This window comes from Macrotis lagotis, chromosome X (genome assembly GCF_037893015.1).
Source record: "Macrotis lagotis isolate mMagLag1 chromosome X, bilby.v1.9.chrom.fasta, whole genome shotgun sequence".
NCBI lineage: Eukaryota > Metazoa > Chordata > Mammalia > Peramelemorphia > Peramelidae > Macrotis > Macrotis lagotis.
Genome location: NC_133666.1, coordinates 158301587 through 158317183, shown reverse-complemented (window position 1 = coordinate 158317183; position 15597 = coordinate 158301587). Strand labels below are relative to the sequence as shown.

At 33.9% G+C, this 15597-nt stretch overlaps 1 protein-coding gene across 7 annotated transcripts in view; it reads right to left on the bottom strand.

Moving 5' to 3' along the window:
* Positions 1-318: 318 nt before the first annotated feature.
* TNFAIP8 (TNF alpha induced protein 8) overlaps positions 319-15597 on the bottom strand; it is a 144462-nt gene continuing 129183 nt past the window's right edge. For 5 of the 7 annotated variants that reach the window (XM_074205341.1, XM_074205342.1, XM_074205340.1 and 2 more), the window contains one exon: positions 8161-9895. In XM_074205341.1, the coding sequence (XP_074061442.1) occupies positions 9330-9895 (566 nt within the window). In that variant the 3' untranslated portion in view covers positions 8161-9329. Of the gene's footprint in view, positions 4635-8160; positions 9896-15597 lie in introns of those variants that run through there. The other 2 variants (XR_012472235.1, XR_012472234.1) reach the window with 2 other exon arrangements.

Genomic DNA, 15597 nt, shown 5'->3' with positions numbered 1-15597 from the left:
CTTTTCCCATAAACCTTTGCTTACTTCTTTTTTTTCAAACCCCTTAAACTCTGACTTGAATAAACATCAAGGTTATTAGTTATATAATTTATTAATAATATAGCAAGCATTATGATAGGCATAATTATTTACTATTAATATATCAGTTGTGAATAAAATCACTTATCACCATCTTTCATCAGTGTTATCATTGACTTCTTAATTCTGGAAACATAGTCCTATTAGAGTCCTATTCAACTCTCAAAGATTCCAATTAAAGTCTTAATAGTTTCCTTCATGTTTCTTCAAGACAAAACATTTCTCTCCAAGAAAGTGGTTCTCTTGATTCTTTCTCCTTGTGCTGTGTTTTTCCAGTCACTACAATTAACATTTTCTCAAGGACAAGCTAAATTATTAGATTCTCAGGAGTCTATTCCCTCTGAAAGATAGAGTAATGTCATTCAGACTATCTATGGGAGAGGCTATTCAAAGTCTGACTGCTAAAATCAATTGATTGTGCAATCCTGAATTTTATTTATTTTTAAGCCTGCTTCTGCCTGACCCTTCTGGAGTGGGGAGAAGATAGGGCTCTGGACATTTTATTATCATGGCTATTTGAAAGCCACTACACTTGGTCAATAAAAGGCATATTTTAAAAAATCAATAGCTTTTATTTTTACATACTTTATTTCTGTATATATTCTTTTTCCCATCTTACCCAGAGAGTTATTTCCTAAAGCAAAGAATAAAAATGAAAGGAAAAAAAAGTTCAGCAAAACTAATCAATAGATCTACTGAGTCTCAAAGAAGGGCTAGTGGCGTATTCTCATCTCTGCTAGACAACCAGTCTTTGTCCTAATTATAGTTTGGAGGTTTTTGGGGGGTAGGTGGGTGTGGTTGTTCTTTCCATTTATATTGTTGTGGTTATTGTGTATATTGTTTTCTGAGTTCTGTCTTCACTTGTTTCAGTTGACATGTCTTTCCATGTTCCTATGTATTTTTATAGTCATAATTTTTTTATAGCACAGTAATATTATACTACAATTATGCAACTTAATGTGCTTAGACATTCCTTTTGCCTCACAATGCATCCATCCCAAATTATGGGATTTCTAGTCCTTTGTAACTATAAAAAATATTGCTAAAAATAAAATAAAATAATTATTAAAAAAGATTTCTTTAACTCCTTTGAGTAAATAATAATAATAATAGTAGTAGGGTATCTGAGTCAAAGGTTATGGTCATTTAGATAATGAAAAGTATTTATTTAAAGCATTTTCATAGTTAAGATCTCATTTTTAGCATTTTAGTCATTCTGTAGAATAAGGCAGGTAATAACATTCTAATTTTACAGATTAAGGATATAAGCAAATGAGAATGCATTATTTGAATTGCAATTGTAAACTTCATTTCCATATTCTTATGCTACTGAGGTTCCCAATCTATTTTACTGGAATTTTGGTTTTTCCCTGAGCAATTCCTCATCAGGGAATTTCTGGGAAATGAGAAATAATGTGGAATATTTCAATTTGTAAATTTTATATAGCATTCACATTTATAAGTTTAGTAACAAGTTAGCTATCAGAATGTTAAAACTGTTAGACTGGGGAGTTGAAACATATGTTGCTTGATCTATTTAATTATCAGGAAACATGGATATAAGTTATTAACTGTCTTTTGAAGTAAACACTAGAAATTTAATTATTTGTTTGGCATGTAATTATCTTTTTGAAAATGTTTTCTTAAAAGAAAACAGTATGGGGCGGCTAGGTGGCACAGTGGATAGAGCACCGGCCCTGGAGTTAGGAATACCTGAGTTCAAATGCGACCTCAGACACTTAATCACTTAATAATTACCTAGCTGTGTGGCCTTGGGCAAGTCACTTAATTCCATTGCCTTGCAAAAACCTTAGAGAGAGAGAGAGAGAGAATCGTAAAGTGCATAGATGAATATTGAGTAACCCTAGCTGAGCTCACAGAATCCATTTCTGAAAATATAGAGTCTGTGCTCCTCATAAAATAATGATCATATTTTAATTATCTTTTGTTGTTCAGTCATTTTAGTTGTGCCTGCTTCTTTGTGATCCCATTTGGGTTTTTTTTTTAAGTTTTTATAAGGCAGTGGGGTTTTAAGTGACTTGCCCAAGGTCACACAGCTAGGCAATTATCATGTGTCTGATCTGGATTTGAACTCAAGTCCTCCTGACTCCAGGGCCAGTACTCTATCCATCGTGCCACCTAGCTGCCCCATTTGGGGTTTTCTTGACAAAGATATTGGAGCTATTGGCTACTTCCTTTTGCAGTGCATTTGCCAGGGGAGGAGTTTGAGGCAAAAAGAGTTAGGTGACTTAACCAGGATCACACAACTAGTAAATGTCTGAGATTCAATTTGATCTCAGGTTTTCCTGACTCCAGGCCCAACCTGCACCACCTAGCTATTTTAATTATAGCTAATAATGGCCAACATGTATACAGCACTTACTGTTTGCCAGGAACTATGTTAAATATTCGACAGTTATTGTCTCAAATTATTTTTTTTTCAAAACAATCCTAGGAGATTAATGTTATCATTGATGCAAGTGATATGTCCACGATCACACAGCTAGTGTTTGAAGCCATATTTGAACTCATCTTGACTTCCTCTCCAGTGCTCTATTCACTGCACTGCTCCATTGCCCTTTTGCATTTATAGCTTATGGTCTATACCTTTTAACCTTATTTTTACACCTTGCTTCAAGGAACTCTACTTTTATAATTAATTAATTATTCCATTCCCAGTTCTAGAAATGGAAACAAAGGTTCAATTAACTGAATAATAATTGTTTACTCCATTAAATAAATTAGAAGATCAACATAAATCATTCACTAATTTTCTTTTTGGAAAAGAGAATAAATCCAAAGTATCATCATAGCCACTGACTTTCCATGAGTCTTAAATAAATATAATATTTAAACATGCATTTTTCTGAAAGAGCCCTCCTATTAAGAAAAAAAAATCTTATTCACAGATTGGATAATCATATATAGAATACATAGAAACTCCGGGACTAAGAAGTATATAATCCTTTTGAAAAGCAGATTTCTTTAGAAATATTTTTCCAAAGCATAAGAGTTTTCCTTTTTACTCTTGAATACTGGCTGATTTATATTCCTTTCAATACTTATGAATTAGCACGCTTTGAAAGGGGAAAATCTCCCATGACCAGTATGCCCATATTAATTTTCACATGGAAAATATATCTTTGGCTAGATTAAAATAAATTCAATACACACACACACACACACACACACACACACACACACACACACACAACCTTGCCAGAACATAAAGGTTATGGTTAAAGTCTTTTAGTAGACTAAAAATAAAATTGCAGGGTTTTAAAATTATTGCCATAAGTACTGTTAGTTTATATACTATTTTAAAAGAAAAATATTTTTCATTGGGTTGGTTACTACCTTTGTGCTATTATATATAGTGCATGTTTTACAAAAATCCTTTTCTGGAAAGCATGAGGTTGCTATTTTAGAAATAGAATAACATCTTATCAATTTGTCCACTAAACTGGATATCAACATGGGCTTAAAATGAACAAATAACATGGGAGCTTTAGGCCCAGTGAGCTTAAGGGACCATTTGAGCCAAAAGACTATAGTGCATTTCAAATACATCACTACTGGTAAAGATTGAGGTAATTAATTTTAACATCTGTCAAAATTGATCAATCTTAAACATGTTTAAAAAGCAAAATGAATCCTTGATAATACAAATTTACACATACAAAACTGCTTTAACAAAACTGCTAACCTGGGATAGTGGAAAAGTATTAGGGATCTGGAGTCAGAGGGCTTGGTTTGAATTTGAGCTCTGCCAAAAATTCTTATTAGTTGTATGATCTTGGGTGAGTCACTTAACTTCAATAAGCCTTAGTTTCCTCATTGGAAAAATGAGGTATTTTTCTCTTCCAGGTCAGAATTTATGATCCTACTGACTGAAAAGCTCTAAATTCATAACGATAATTTCACTTTGTAAAATTTAAAAGAATATCTAAGTTGTTTTGTATTTCTTCATTAGGAAAGATATCTTCATCTTTTAGCATGGTACTCTAAAAAGAGTGTAGGTTTGGAATCAGAAAACTTGAGTTCATATTCTGACAATATTACCTTAGTAAACTTTGGGAAAACATAAGTTTTCCAAGTCACAGTTTCTGCTTGTGTAAAATGAGGGGGTTGGTCTTGATGCCCTTTGAAGTCTCTTCTGACTCTAAATCCAGAATTACCTATTATATAGGAAATATTTAATAAATACTTAACAAATGTTTATTAATTGAAATGTATGACAGCTAAATGTGTAGAGTTTTCAAAAGAGAACACTATTGTTCTATGAGAAATCATGAAGGAAGGGACTTCAGAATAGCCTAGGAAGACTTACATGAACTGTTTCAGAATGAGATAAGCAGAACCAGAACATTATACACACAAATAGAAACATTGAGTGATGATCAGCTATTTTGAATTTATTCACCTCGGTAGTGTAATAATCAAAGACTTGTAATGGAAAATTCCATTCATATCCAAAGAAGGAACTGTGGAGTTTAAATGTAGACCAAAGCTTACTGTCTTCAATTTTTAAAAGTAGTCTTATGTATTATTTTTCTCTGTTAAAAAGAGAGAAAAAAAGATTTAGGAAAATAAACCATAACTCAAGTCTAACAGCACATATATTAATTATTTCATATCCATAGTTCCTCCTTCTACAAAAGAGGTGGATTTGGTAGCTTTACTTAGAACTTCCTATTTTAATTTTGTTGTTTCTGTTTATTTTAATTTATACATTGCATATATTGTTTTCCTGATTTTTCTTATGGCATTGTGTGTCAGTCACAAGTTTTTCCATGCTTTTCTATGTTCTTCATATTCATGTTTTGCAGTTCATATCAGTCATATTGTATATGTTTAGCTACTGCTTTGTAGCACTACAAAAATCTGTACTTTCAGTTACCAGAAATAGATTTTTTAACATATTATATGTGCTGAGTATAATGAATATGTACTGGCTTGTTTGACAATGATCAGAAAAACAGAAATCTAAAATTTTACTAAATTTTTGTTAAGCTTTGTTCCCCATTACTCCCCTGCAACTCTTTCCCTTGTTTTCTTTCCCAGTCTGAAAAAAAAAAGTTTTAAACTTTTTAGCTTTTTAGCAAATTTTGGTCAAATAATTAATGCCATGTTTACTTTGTGAGAAACAAAAGTAAACTGTTCAGTCTGCCTCATTGAAGATCCATAAAGCAGCATTGTATATCCATGAAAAGGTAGCCTCTGGGGAAAGGGGGAAAGCATAGTACCTTGTGGGTCAAATTTTCAAAGACTTTTCTGAGTACCTAAAGTTGTATATCCAGAGGGTGTAGAAATCTGAGCTGTGGGATGCCATTAAATTAGAAGCCTATTGAGATTTTGAAAAATGAGCACAGAAAAATCTTGCTTCTATTAGATCCTAAGGAGACCTGGCTAGTTCTATACCAATTTAAAGACTGTATGGGTATGGTTTCACACATGGAGAAAATATGGATTTGATATAGTGTTATTCTATTTCAGTTAGCCATCAATCTTTTATCCATATAACCTTTAAATGCAAATATTTTAAAATCCACCAGTCATCTATTAAAAAACACAAATAGCTAAGGTTTTTGTTTTTTTTAAGCAATGAACTATGAATATGGTAAAATAATAAGTTTTATTATGATTAGTATATATTTTCCTCTGGAAGATTGGTATCATTCTAAAAAACAAATACACAATAAAAAAAATCCACCATCACTTTTGGGAAAGATAGAGAACCTAGATGTTACCCTATTTGCAGATTCCAGGCATATTTAAATTTTTTTTATCTTAAAATTATGGTTTTACAAGGGAAGTCTTGCTTTTATATATATATGTATGTATATATGTATATATATAAGTGTGTATACATATACAAATATTTTTTGTTTATGTTTTAGTAGTATAATTTACCAAGGGAAGAAAATTGCCTAGGTAACATTAAATTATATCCCTCTAGATATTTCTCATTGCTTCATCTAGGAATAATTAAGAATTACCCTCCTAATCTGAGTTCAAATCTAGCCTCAGATACTTAATAATTACCTAGCTATATGACCTTGGACAAATCACAACCCCATTGCCTTGCAAAAATAAATCCTAAAAAAACTCCCCAATTATCCTCCTATTATTTTTATTCTCTAGCCTCAAGTTATTACCCTTTCCTTTTCCTTAACAAATCCACATAGGGTCCAGTGAAAATCTTTGTGATTGTTCAGTTTTGTCTGACTTTTTGTGACTCCATTTGCTGTTTTCTTGGCAAAGATATTGGAGTGGTTTTCAATGGTAAACTTCTTTCTCCAGCTCATTTTACAAATGAGGAAACTGAGGCAAATAGAGTCAATTAACTTGCCAGAGTCACTCAGCTAAGTGTCTCGGGTCACATTTGAACTCAGGACAAAGTCTTTCTGATTCTATCTATTGTACCATCCAGTTGCCCCAAAGAAAGTCTTACTTCATGACTAATCCTCTTTCTAGTTAGAGAGGTGCAAAAGAGATGAGTTTTCTAGAATAAAATCTCTAGAGTATTCTTTTGAAATTTCTTCAGATAAAAGCTCCAGGGTTGAGATCTAATGATTTACTTGACTTTAACATGTTTGAAAATTGTGAGGAATAAAAAAAAGATTTTCAAATAATGTTGCATTGTTGAGTGTCATAAATTATTGACAAGAAAGTCAGTGCCTCAATTTCTTCAGGATGGTGCCCAAAAATCAGTTTATGGTGATCATTTAGAAAACTAGTTTCAAGTGGTTGCCCCTTGTAAACACTTAGGGATTGCCTCAGTAAAGTAAATGAAGAAGTCCCATTAGGATTTCTTGATAATCAAATCAATCAAAAATTAGAGATTTTTCTACTCCCTAGAGTAGAAACTCATCAATCTTTTTTTAAATTTATTTTTAAATTTTTATTTCAGGCAATGGGGTTAAGTTACTTGCCTGAGGTCACACTGCTAGACAATTATTAGAAGTCTGAGGTCAAATTTGAACTCAGGACCTACTGACTCCAGAACTAGTGCTCTATCCACTGTGCCACCTAGCTGCCCCAAGCTTTGTCAATCTTATGAGAACATTGTGTGCCATCTGTGAACAGAAACAGTGTTTGCCATTTTCAAACTTTGGTTGTCTATGAATACCTGCTAGAATTATCTCCTAAAGACTCAGCAACCCTGGATAAAATAGAAAACTACTTGGTGGGGGGAGAGGGGAGTTGGGAAACCAAGGTTCAATACCTGGTTTCTATTTTTTTAATCTATCAATAGATATGCTCTTTTTTCCCCCTTAATTATCTTATATAGTAGGTATGAGATTCTGAAGAGTAATTAATCTAGATTTTTAACTATCAAGTAGCCAGGAAAATGAATATCCAGACTCCTGATTTCCCTGGTACCCCCCCCCCAATAGTTCTCTAAGAGAACTAAGCAATGATTGCTACATGCTGAAACCAGCTGGTAACCAGAATAGGTGAGTGATGGTTAAAGTAGGGGATATTGCAATCTTTTAGAAATTTTAAATTATTAGCCCTTTAAATGAAAACAAATGTACCAGGAGGCAGTGTAAAGAACATATGATTTGAAGTCGGCAGACCAGGATTCAAATCCTTTTACTATCCCCTTACTACCTGTCTGACCTTAGGAAGTCACAACTTCTTTGAGTCTCAGTCTTCTCATTTTTTTTTAAGGCTTTTTTTTTTTTTTTGCAAGGCGAATGGGGTTAAGTGGCTTGCCCAAGGCTACACAGCTAGAAAATTATTAAGTGTCTGAGGTTGGATTTGAACTCAGGTACTCCTAACTCCAGGGCCAGTGCTCTATCCACTGTGCCAACTAACCAGCCCCTCATTCATTTAAAAGAAAAGAAATGAGAGAAAGAAAACAAAGCTGTTGGAGAGTTGGTCTGAGGGACTTTCCAAATCTTCTGTAGGATGCTATTTTTATCTCAACACTGCAAGGATGTGGACAGCATAAAGCCATGCACATAGTAGCACATAACAGAATGGGAGTGGGGTCAATCTAAGATTCTTTTTCAAAGATGAATAGAAATTTTTACTTCCTAGGGAAAATATAGAAATAAGACATGTACACATGGCTTTGAGTGCAAATGTTCTTTGGTTTACTCATAAAGTATCAAACAAAATATAAACAACTTAGTAATTAAATAAAAATGTGACATTCTGTATATTCACAACAAAACTCAAATATTTGAAATCCTTTCATATTGATCCTTTTGCTCTATGGGAAGTTCTTTTTTTTCCTCTAACCACCCATAAATTTCTGATTGATTCTACTTGTTGCAAAGATCAATACTCTGTGTATTAGACCATTGGCCACTTATTTTTTGATGGCCCCATACCAAGAACATTCCAGATTGTCATTTTTCTTTTTCTCAGTTTTGAAATTTATGTCATGCCCATATTTAATAAACATATTTTCAAAACATCATGGTTATGCTCCATGATTACACAAATACTCAAAGTGAATATTGCTCTATTACATTTTGGTATCCTAGATATCACCATTAATATTAAAGGGCAAGATTATATTCAAAAGGCATCTTTTAAATCATACATTATTTATATTTTAAACATATTTTATTATATTATGAATTATTTTAAATATGTAATTTCCTATTGTTCAAAAGGTAAAACTTTACCTCTGAGGGTATGAAAATCAATAGTACAATTTTCATGGCAACAAATTCAGCTTGGACTGGATCTTAACGCTATAGATGAAAACTTTGCACAAGCATCAGAGATAGAGCTAGAAACCTCAGGTTGCTTCTAAAGTAGCATTGGCATCAAAAAAAAGTTTTTTGCTTTGTTTTAAGCAAACACATATCAAGAAGGAAAATAAATGAAAAAATATAACTTTATGTACATTAGATGTAATAGGATGTATGTACCATTACCATGAAGAGCTCCCCTTAAAAAATTTTTACAGGGGGCTATAAATAATTTTTGTTATTTAACATAATTTTCATGATACGTTAACCATTTGGTAGCTTTTAACCAAATATTTTGGCAATATGCTCCTTTTCAAATAAAAATCAAGTCCCAGATCTAGAAATATCAAATGATATTTATTCTTGGTGGTATGGGCATAAGATGGCTCATAATCAAAGATCTGATTTGGCAAAGACTTTTTGAAGTATATGTAATCTTCAAAAAAGAAAAACCTTGGTTTTAAATTTTTTTCCTTCATAAATCAGCAGTGCTCCATTTATAAGAAATGTTTGCAGTCACAATTGTAATCCAGGTCCTCATATGTTCCCTTCATCCAACATTTTGTTGATGCCTTCACAGAGTTTTTGCAAGTGCGGCTTATAGATTCCAAAGGGATTGTACAAGGCAGCCAAAAATTCACAATCTGAAAAGTGGTCAAAGACATTGTTAACCCGTCCATGAGATTTGGCAGTTAGATGGCGTTGAATGATCTGATGAAGCATATCTCTACATTCATTCAATAGTCTGGACAATACATTCCGGTCAAAGGTATAATCAACCTGATAGAAACTGACCACGGTCATTGCAAGCTGATGAACTTTCTTCTTGAATTTCTCCATTAATGCTAGTTCATCTTGGTTAAATTGATTATTTCTGTATAGGATGGCCAGTTTGATGACCGTTTTGATTAGATTTTTGATGATCTTCTCAGCCTCCTTCTTGTTGTGAGTGTATTCCTTTGTCACTCTATAGAGTTCATCTAAAACATCACTACTTGTATCATCAATCAAGGTTGTTGCTATGGATTTGGATACCATTTTCCCGAGGATCTTCTTTTGGGCCTGTACGGCCAGGTTTTTTGAATTAAAGACATCTGTAGCCACTAAAAAAAATGAGGAGGAGGGAGAAGGGGGAAAATGTTAGTAAATATGAAGAAAGTCTAATAACAAAATATATTTACAATTGCTTTCTTAATGCTTTTCTTCTGTTACCTGGGGTTGTCATCCTTTTTTTTTATTTACATTAATACTTTTTAAAAAGTAGGATGAATTAATTATACTCAGTTTAAACTCATTATGTCTAGCATTCAAGAACTTTTATTTAACCTCAACATTTCTTTAAGCCAGGAGTTCCTCCTAAATAGTTCCCCCCCGCACTAGATTTTGGTGGTTTTGTAAACTTGGGATCCCATGTCAAAAATGTTTTTAAATGCATAAAATAAATAGGATTGCAAAGAAAACCAATTTTATTGAAGTTGTTATAAAAAAATTTTAAGTCAGCTAACCTGAATTAATAACACCTTTTCTCCCCCTTGATAATAATATAATGTTAGTAATGGATTCAGTCAACCTGGGCTATTCACCATTTCCCTGGTGTGCCCAATTCTTTTCCATCTCATGCTTTTTGTTCATGCCATTCTCTCCACATGGAACACCTTCCTTTACTCATCTCTTCATGTCAAAAGAATATAAATTTTTCAAGATCTAACCCACATGCCACTTAGTTAAAATCAAACATGATAATGACAATCAGAAGAAATCTTTTTCCCTTTAAATTCCTAGAGTTCTCTTTGTACCTCTATGATATTCACATGTTCAATTTTATGTTACAATTATTCATGTACACGTCTAATTTTCCTGCTAGACTTTCAGTTCCTTGAGGAGAAGATGTGTTTCATTTATCCTTTTAGTTCCTCTATACACTAGTCACTCAAAGATATTTACTGAATGAATATTCTTATTTGGATCTGTTTGCTCCCCTATAAAAGGAGAGATTAGACTATATGATATCTATACTTCCTCCAACTGCAATTTTTATTTTATTTTTGCCATGTAGTGATTATTTGCTAGTTTAAGGCTTGTGTTAACCTATTCCCCTCCTTTAGTCATCTAAACAAATCATGTCTAATCATATTTATGAAAAAAAGATAAACAAATTTGATGAGTTATAGTTGTACAATTGTAGTAAACAGCACTCTTCATTCTGTTTATTTTTCAGTCTACATTTTTTTTTCATATAGGTTTTTCTGTATTTCTTCACATTCTGTCATTATGTCGATATAAAATTCAACAACTTAGATGTACCACTCTTAGCCACTCCCTAATTTGTGACCATTTAGGTTGTTTCTAGTCTTAGGTTATTCTACAGCACCTTTTTCTTTTAAATAAATCTGTCTCATATAGTACAATTCTTCTGGAAGAATATTAGAGAAATCATGTGGGCAATGCAGCAATACAACACCATTTTCATTGCTGGCCTATTTATTCTTGTTTTCTCTGCCTCCAGTCAATCAATCAATCATTGATTGATTGATTGATTGATTGATTGATTAGTGTTTGTGCTAGGCAATGGGGTTAAGTAGCTTGCCCAAGGCCACACAGCTAGGTAATCATTAAGTGTCTGAGGCTGGATTTGAACTCAGGTACTCCGGACTCCAGGGCCGGTGCTCTATCCACTGTGCTACCTAGTCACCCTGCCTCCAATCAATTATACAACAGACTATATTCCTGGAATCAACTGTGAATCAACATTTATTAAGCAATATTCATAGAAGTCAAGGAAACATTGTTTATATGTCAGGGAAGAAAGCAGTTAAAAATTAGTCTGAAACTTGGAAATCTTGGGCCAAAGGATAAAGAAAATTAACAGGAAGGACCTGACTGATGCAGCCTAACTAATCTCCATAAAACTAGGACTATAGGTTTATAGTATGTTCAGTGAGAAGATATTCCTCAAAATGTATTGACTATTATCCAAAAATGCTTGTGTGTCTTAATTAGAAATAAAACAGAAGGGAGTAGGGAAGAAAAGGAATTAAAAGTTTAGCTTTTGGGTGCTGTTTATATACTCTTGAGTGAAAAATTGAGAGATATTTCCTTTAAGTTAAGAGTAGAAAATCTGCATTCTAGTTCTGACTCTGCTATTACCTCAGGGAAGTAATTTCCCATAACTAGGAAATTAGTTTCTTCATCTATAAAATAATGGAATTTGACTAGCTCTTTCAGTCCCCACCTAGCTCTAAATTTCTATGGTTCCTATGAAATAAAACTTACAATCAAGTACTCATCTGATATATATATATAATATGTATACATCTATATAAATGTATATAGTGATATATTTGATAATTTCTGTGCTGCATAGTTGCATACATTTATATTTTCCTTTGATACTAAGAAATTATCACCCCCAATGTTGCTGAGAAATGTGGGCATAGGGTGTGATGAGATCAGTTGGAGACAAACTTTGTAAATCTTTTGTTTGCATTGTAAAGGGAATCTTCCTTCCTTTATCATCTAACTTAGGTTACACCTCAGGTCCTGACCTTCAATCTGATTTGGGTTACCTGGAGAGGCAACCAGGGAGCAAAGGCCCTGGAAGACCACCCAAAAGAGACCACTCCCCAAAAGGCAAAATCTCCAATGAGGGACTTGGGTTACTCCCAGGTCACCACCCCCTCCATTGGACCCTGGGAGAGAACTTAAGGAGAAGGAAAAAGGAGCTCAGTCTCCAACTAGCAATCCACATGGTCTTCTCTTAAAACTTTCTAACTTTTCTATTCCTTTCTTAATATGCTTTAACTTCCTTTAATAAATCTCTATTTTGTTTCCAAAAACCTACATTCCCAAGTCTGAGTCGCTATTCCTTGCAGGGCAAAACTGAACCCAAGAAACAAATTAGCAGCTAAACTTGCATTATTTATCTCACAAGATTTATCCTTCAGTCAATCAAACCGAGGAAAGTAGTTTATAAACAGCAAAGATATTTTTTCTTGTATTACATCGGCTTCTTTCCAATATGCCTAATCCTACTTAGGAAGGCTCTCACTGCTCCTGAGTAAGGAAGGTATCCTGGATGCTGGAGGGTTTATGACAGGTAAACTCTCATCCTGTAAACTCTCAGCTGCCTGGAGGAGAAAGTATGATCTCCATGATATGAAAGAAAAATGAAGAAGAATGAAAGTTGGAACACTACTCATATGTCAGGGAAGAGAGCAGTAAAAATGAACTCTGGAACTCAGAAATCTTCCAAAGGATAAAGGAACTTGAAGGGAAGGACCTGACTGATGCAGCCTAACTAAATCTCCATAAAACTAGCTATTAAAACCCTATGGTTACTTCTCCAACTAGGCAAACACAAGTCTCTAGGATGAATACTACCTCAGCATTAAAAGGTACATTGTGAATCTTCACTCTTAAAATTATAGTTCACAAGCCTGCACCAGTTTGCTCACCTTTAATAGGTAGCTCAAAGGAAGAATATTTACTATGATGAACTATAGTAAGAACTCCCTATCTAAGCCTAGGGTACACTTTCCTCCCTTCAAAATATGGTTGACTCTCTTCTCTGTTATTAAAGTTATTTCTTTTTTTGCAAGGCAGTGAGGTTAAGTGGCTTGCCCAAGGCCACACAGCTAGGCAATCATTAAGTGTCTGAGGTCGGATTTGAACTCAGGTACTCCTGACTCCAGGGCTGGTGCTCTATCCACTGCACCACCTAGCCAGCCCTAATGTTATTTTTTAATAACGTCTTAAAGTTATTTCCATCCTTGAACATCTACCACTTCTCTCAGTCTTTGCTCCTTGATGGATGCTTTGGGATGGGTTATTGTTGAACAGTTCTGCTTCTTGGCATAGAAGGAGGGGAGGCAAGGAGAACATTACCTTAACTTGACACTGTCCTTGGATAGAGGTACAGGGATTACACTCCAAACAGATATTCTCAGTTTACATGCCTCCTAGAATTGCCCTCTGGAACTGACAGGCTTAGATTTTTTTTAAGGTCTCCTTAAAAGAGTATAACCAACAAAAGACCAGCTGCCCTTCTATCAGGAGGGCCATCTTCATACTTCATAAAGGGAGAGCAGGGTCGGGTCTATGAACCTAACGTCCACAATCTCCCCAGTGTTACTGGCTGAAATCCTTAGAGACTTGATACTTAACTAGCTGTGTGACCTTGAGCAAGTCACTTAATCCAATTGCCTTGTTAAAAAAAAAAGCAAAAACAAAAAACAGGGCTGGTAGGGAATGAAGTGGATAGAGCACCGGTCCTGAAATTGGGAGGGCATGAAACAAGATTTTTCATTCCAAAATTTATAAGTAAATTCAAAAATACAAATATTTGGGTGGGGTTACCCATAGGCAATGAGAATTTCAAAGTTTAAGTGAAGATAGCTGGCTCTTTTGTGCTTTGAAAATGATGGGAGCCCATGAAGCAGGACTATACTGGACTCCAAAGTGGAGAAGAGGACTGAAGGCCTCAAAGGGGAAACCATTAAAACAAAAGGGGGGGGGGAAGCTATAGACAGAAGGATGCATTTTTTTGTTTACCTAACCATTTTGCTCTGGGTTTTCCCCCGTTTTCTTCATTCACCAAAAAAAAAAAAGATCTAACACTGAAAGCAAATGATTGGAAAGTATTTCAGGAAGATTAAATATTTATACAAAAAAGTAAAAAAAAAATGTTTTTTAGAACACATTAAGAGAAGCTTCCTTTTTCATGAAGTGAAGGAGCAAAAGAAAAAAATTATGAAAATTAAGGAGAATTATGAACAATGATTAACAGTTTCCAAGTTCCATGTGATTCTGAAAAGAAATTTGTCAGAAGGTCTGAGATGATCAGGGTAATTTGCACTGGGCTGACAGAGAATTTTTCATTTGAAATGACTGTCATTCAAAATGCCCCTATGAAAAGAGGAGGAAGTTTCTAGGACACTTAGGTGAAAAAATAAGGATCTGGGGCTATTTAAGAATGCAAGCTAAAACCAAAACATCTCAGTCACGAATAGTTACAGGAAAGCAAAGAAGATAGGAAAAGGTATGATAAAGGCTCCAACTACAACTTCAGTCAAGTCTTTCTTTTTCATATCTTAATGAAGCGGTCAATTTTTAATCTTCTGTATCTGTTTTCTGTGTTCTATTCAATTGAGATATGGCTTTTCCCCTAACTTTTTTTTTCTAAAGGTCCTCTTTCATTGGTTCAGAAAAATAACTTAGTCTTACAGCTTAAAGCTGAAACAAAAAACAAAATAAGGAAAACAGAGAAAATATCCCTATCATCAAAACAAAATGTAGGAATAAACAAAACAAAATATATCCATTTGCATATGCTTTGCAATCCTGATACTACCACTTTTCCTATAGCTTTCAACTACATGATAAATTTCAGCAACTGAATGCCTCAGCAAAATAAACCTTTTTCCTACCCTTTTTGAAATAATAATGTTTTTGCTTGTCAGGGACAGAAAAAGATTCTTTGAAGGTGCCTAATTTTACTCATTTAGATTTCTCAAAAACAGACAGTAACAAGAATTTTGACTCTGCAATGAGAAATGTTTCTTGCTCAGGTATGGGCTGTAATAGATTAACTTAAAGGTACCTCTTAACTTGGATTCTGTGTGATTCTGTCAGAGCTTCCTGGATACTTTTATTCTTTTATAGACAGGATACATTCTAGATCATACTTCAAAGTACTGTTCTGGGCTTCCAGAGACTCCCCAAGTCTGGAAATTATCCAACAATACTATGAAAATACATGATTTGTTCCTAATTTGAATGTTTGAACATCAGTATTAACACCATCTCC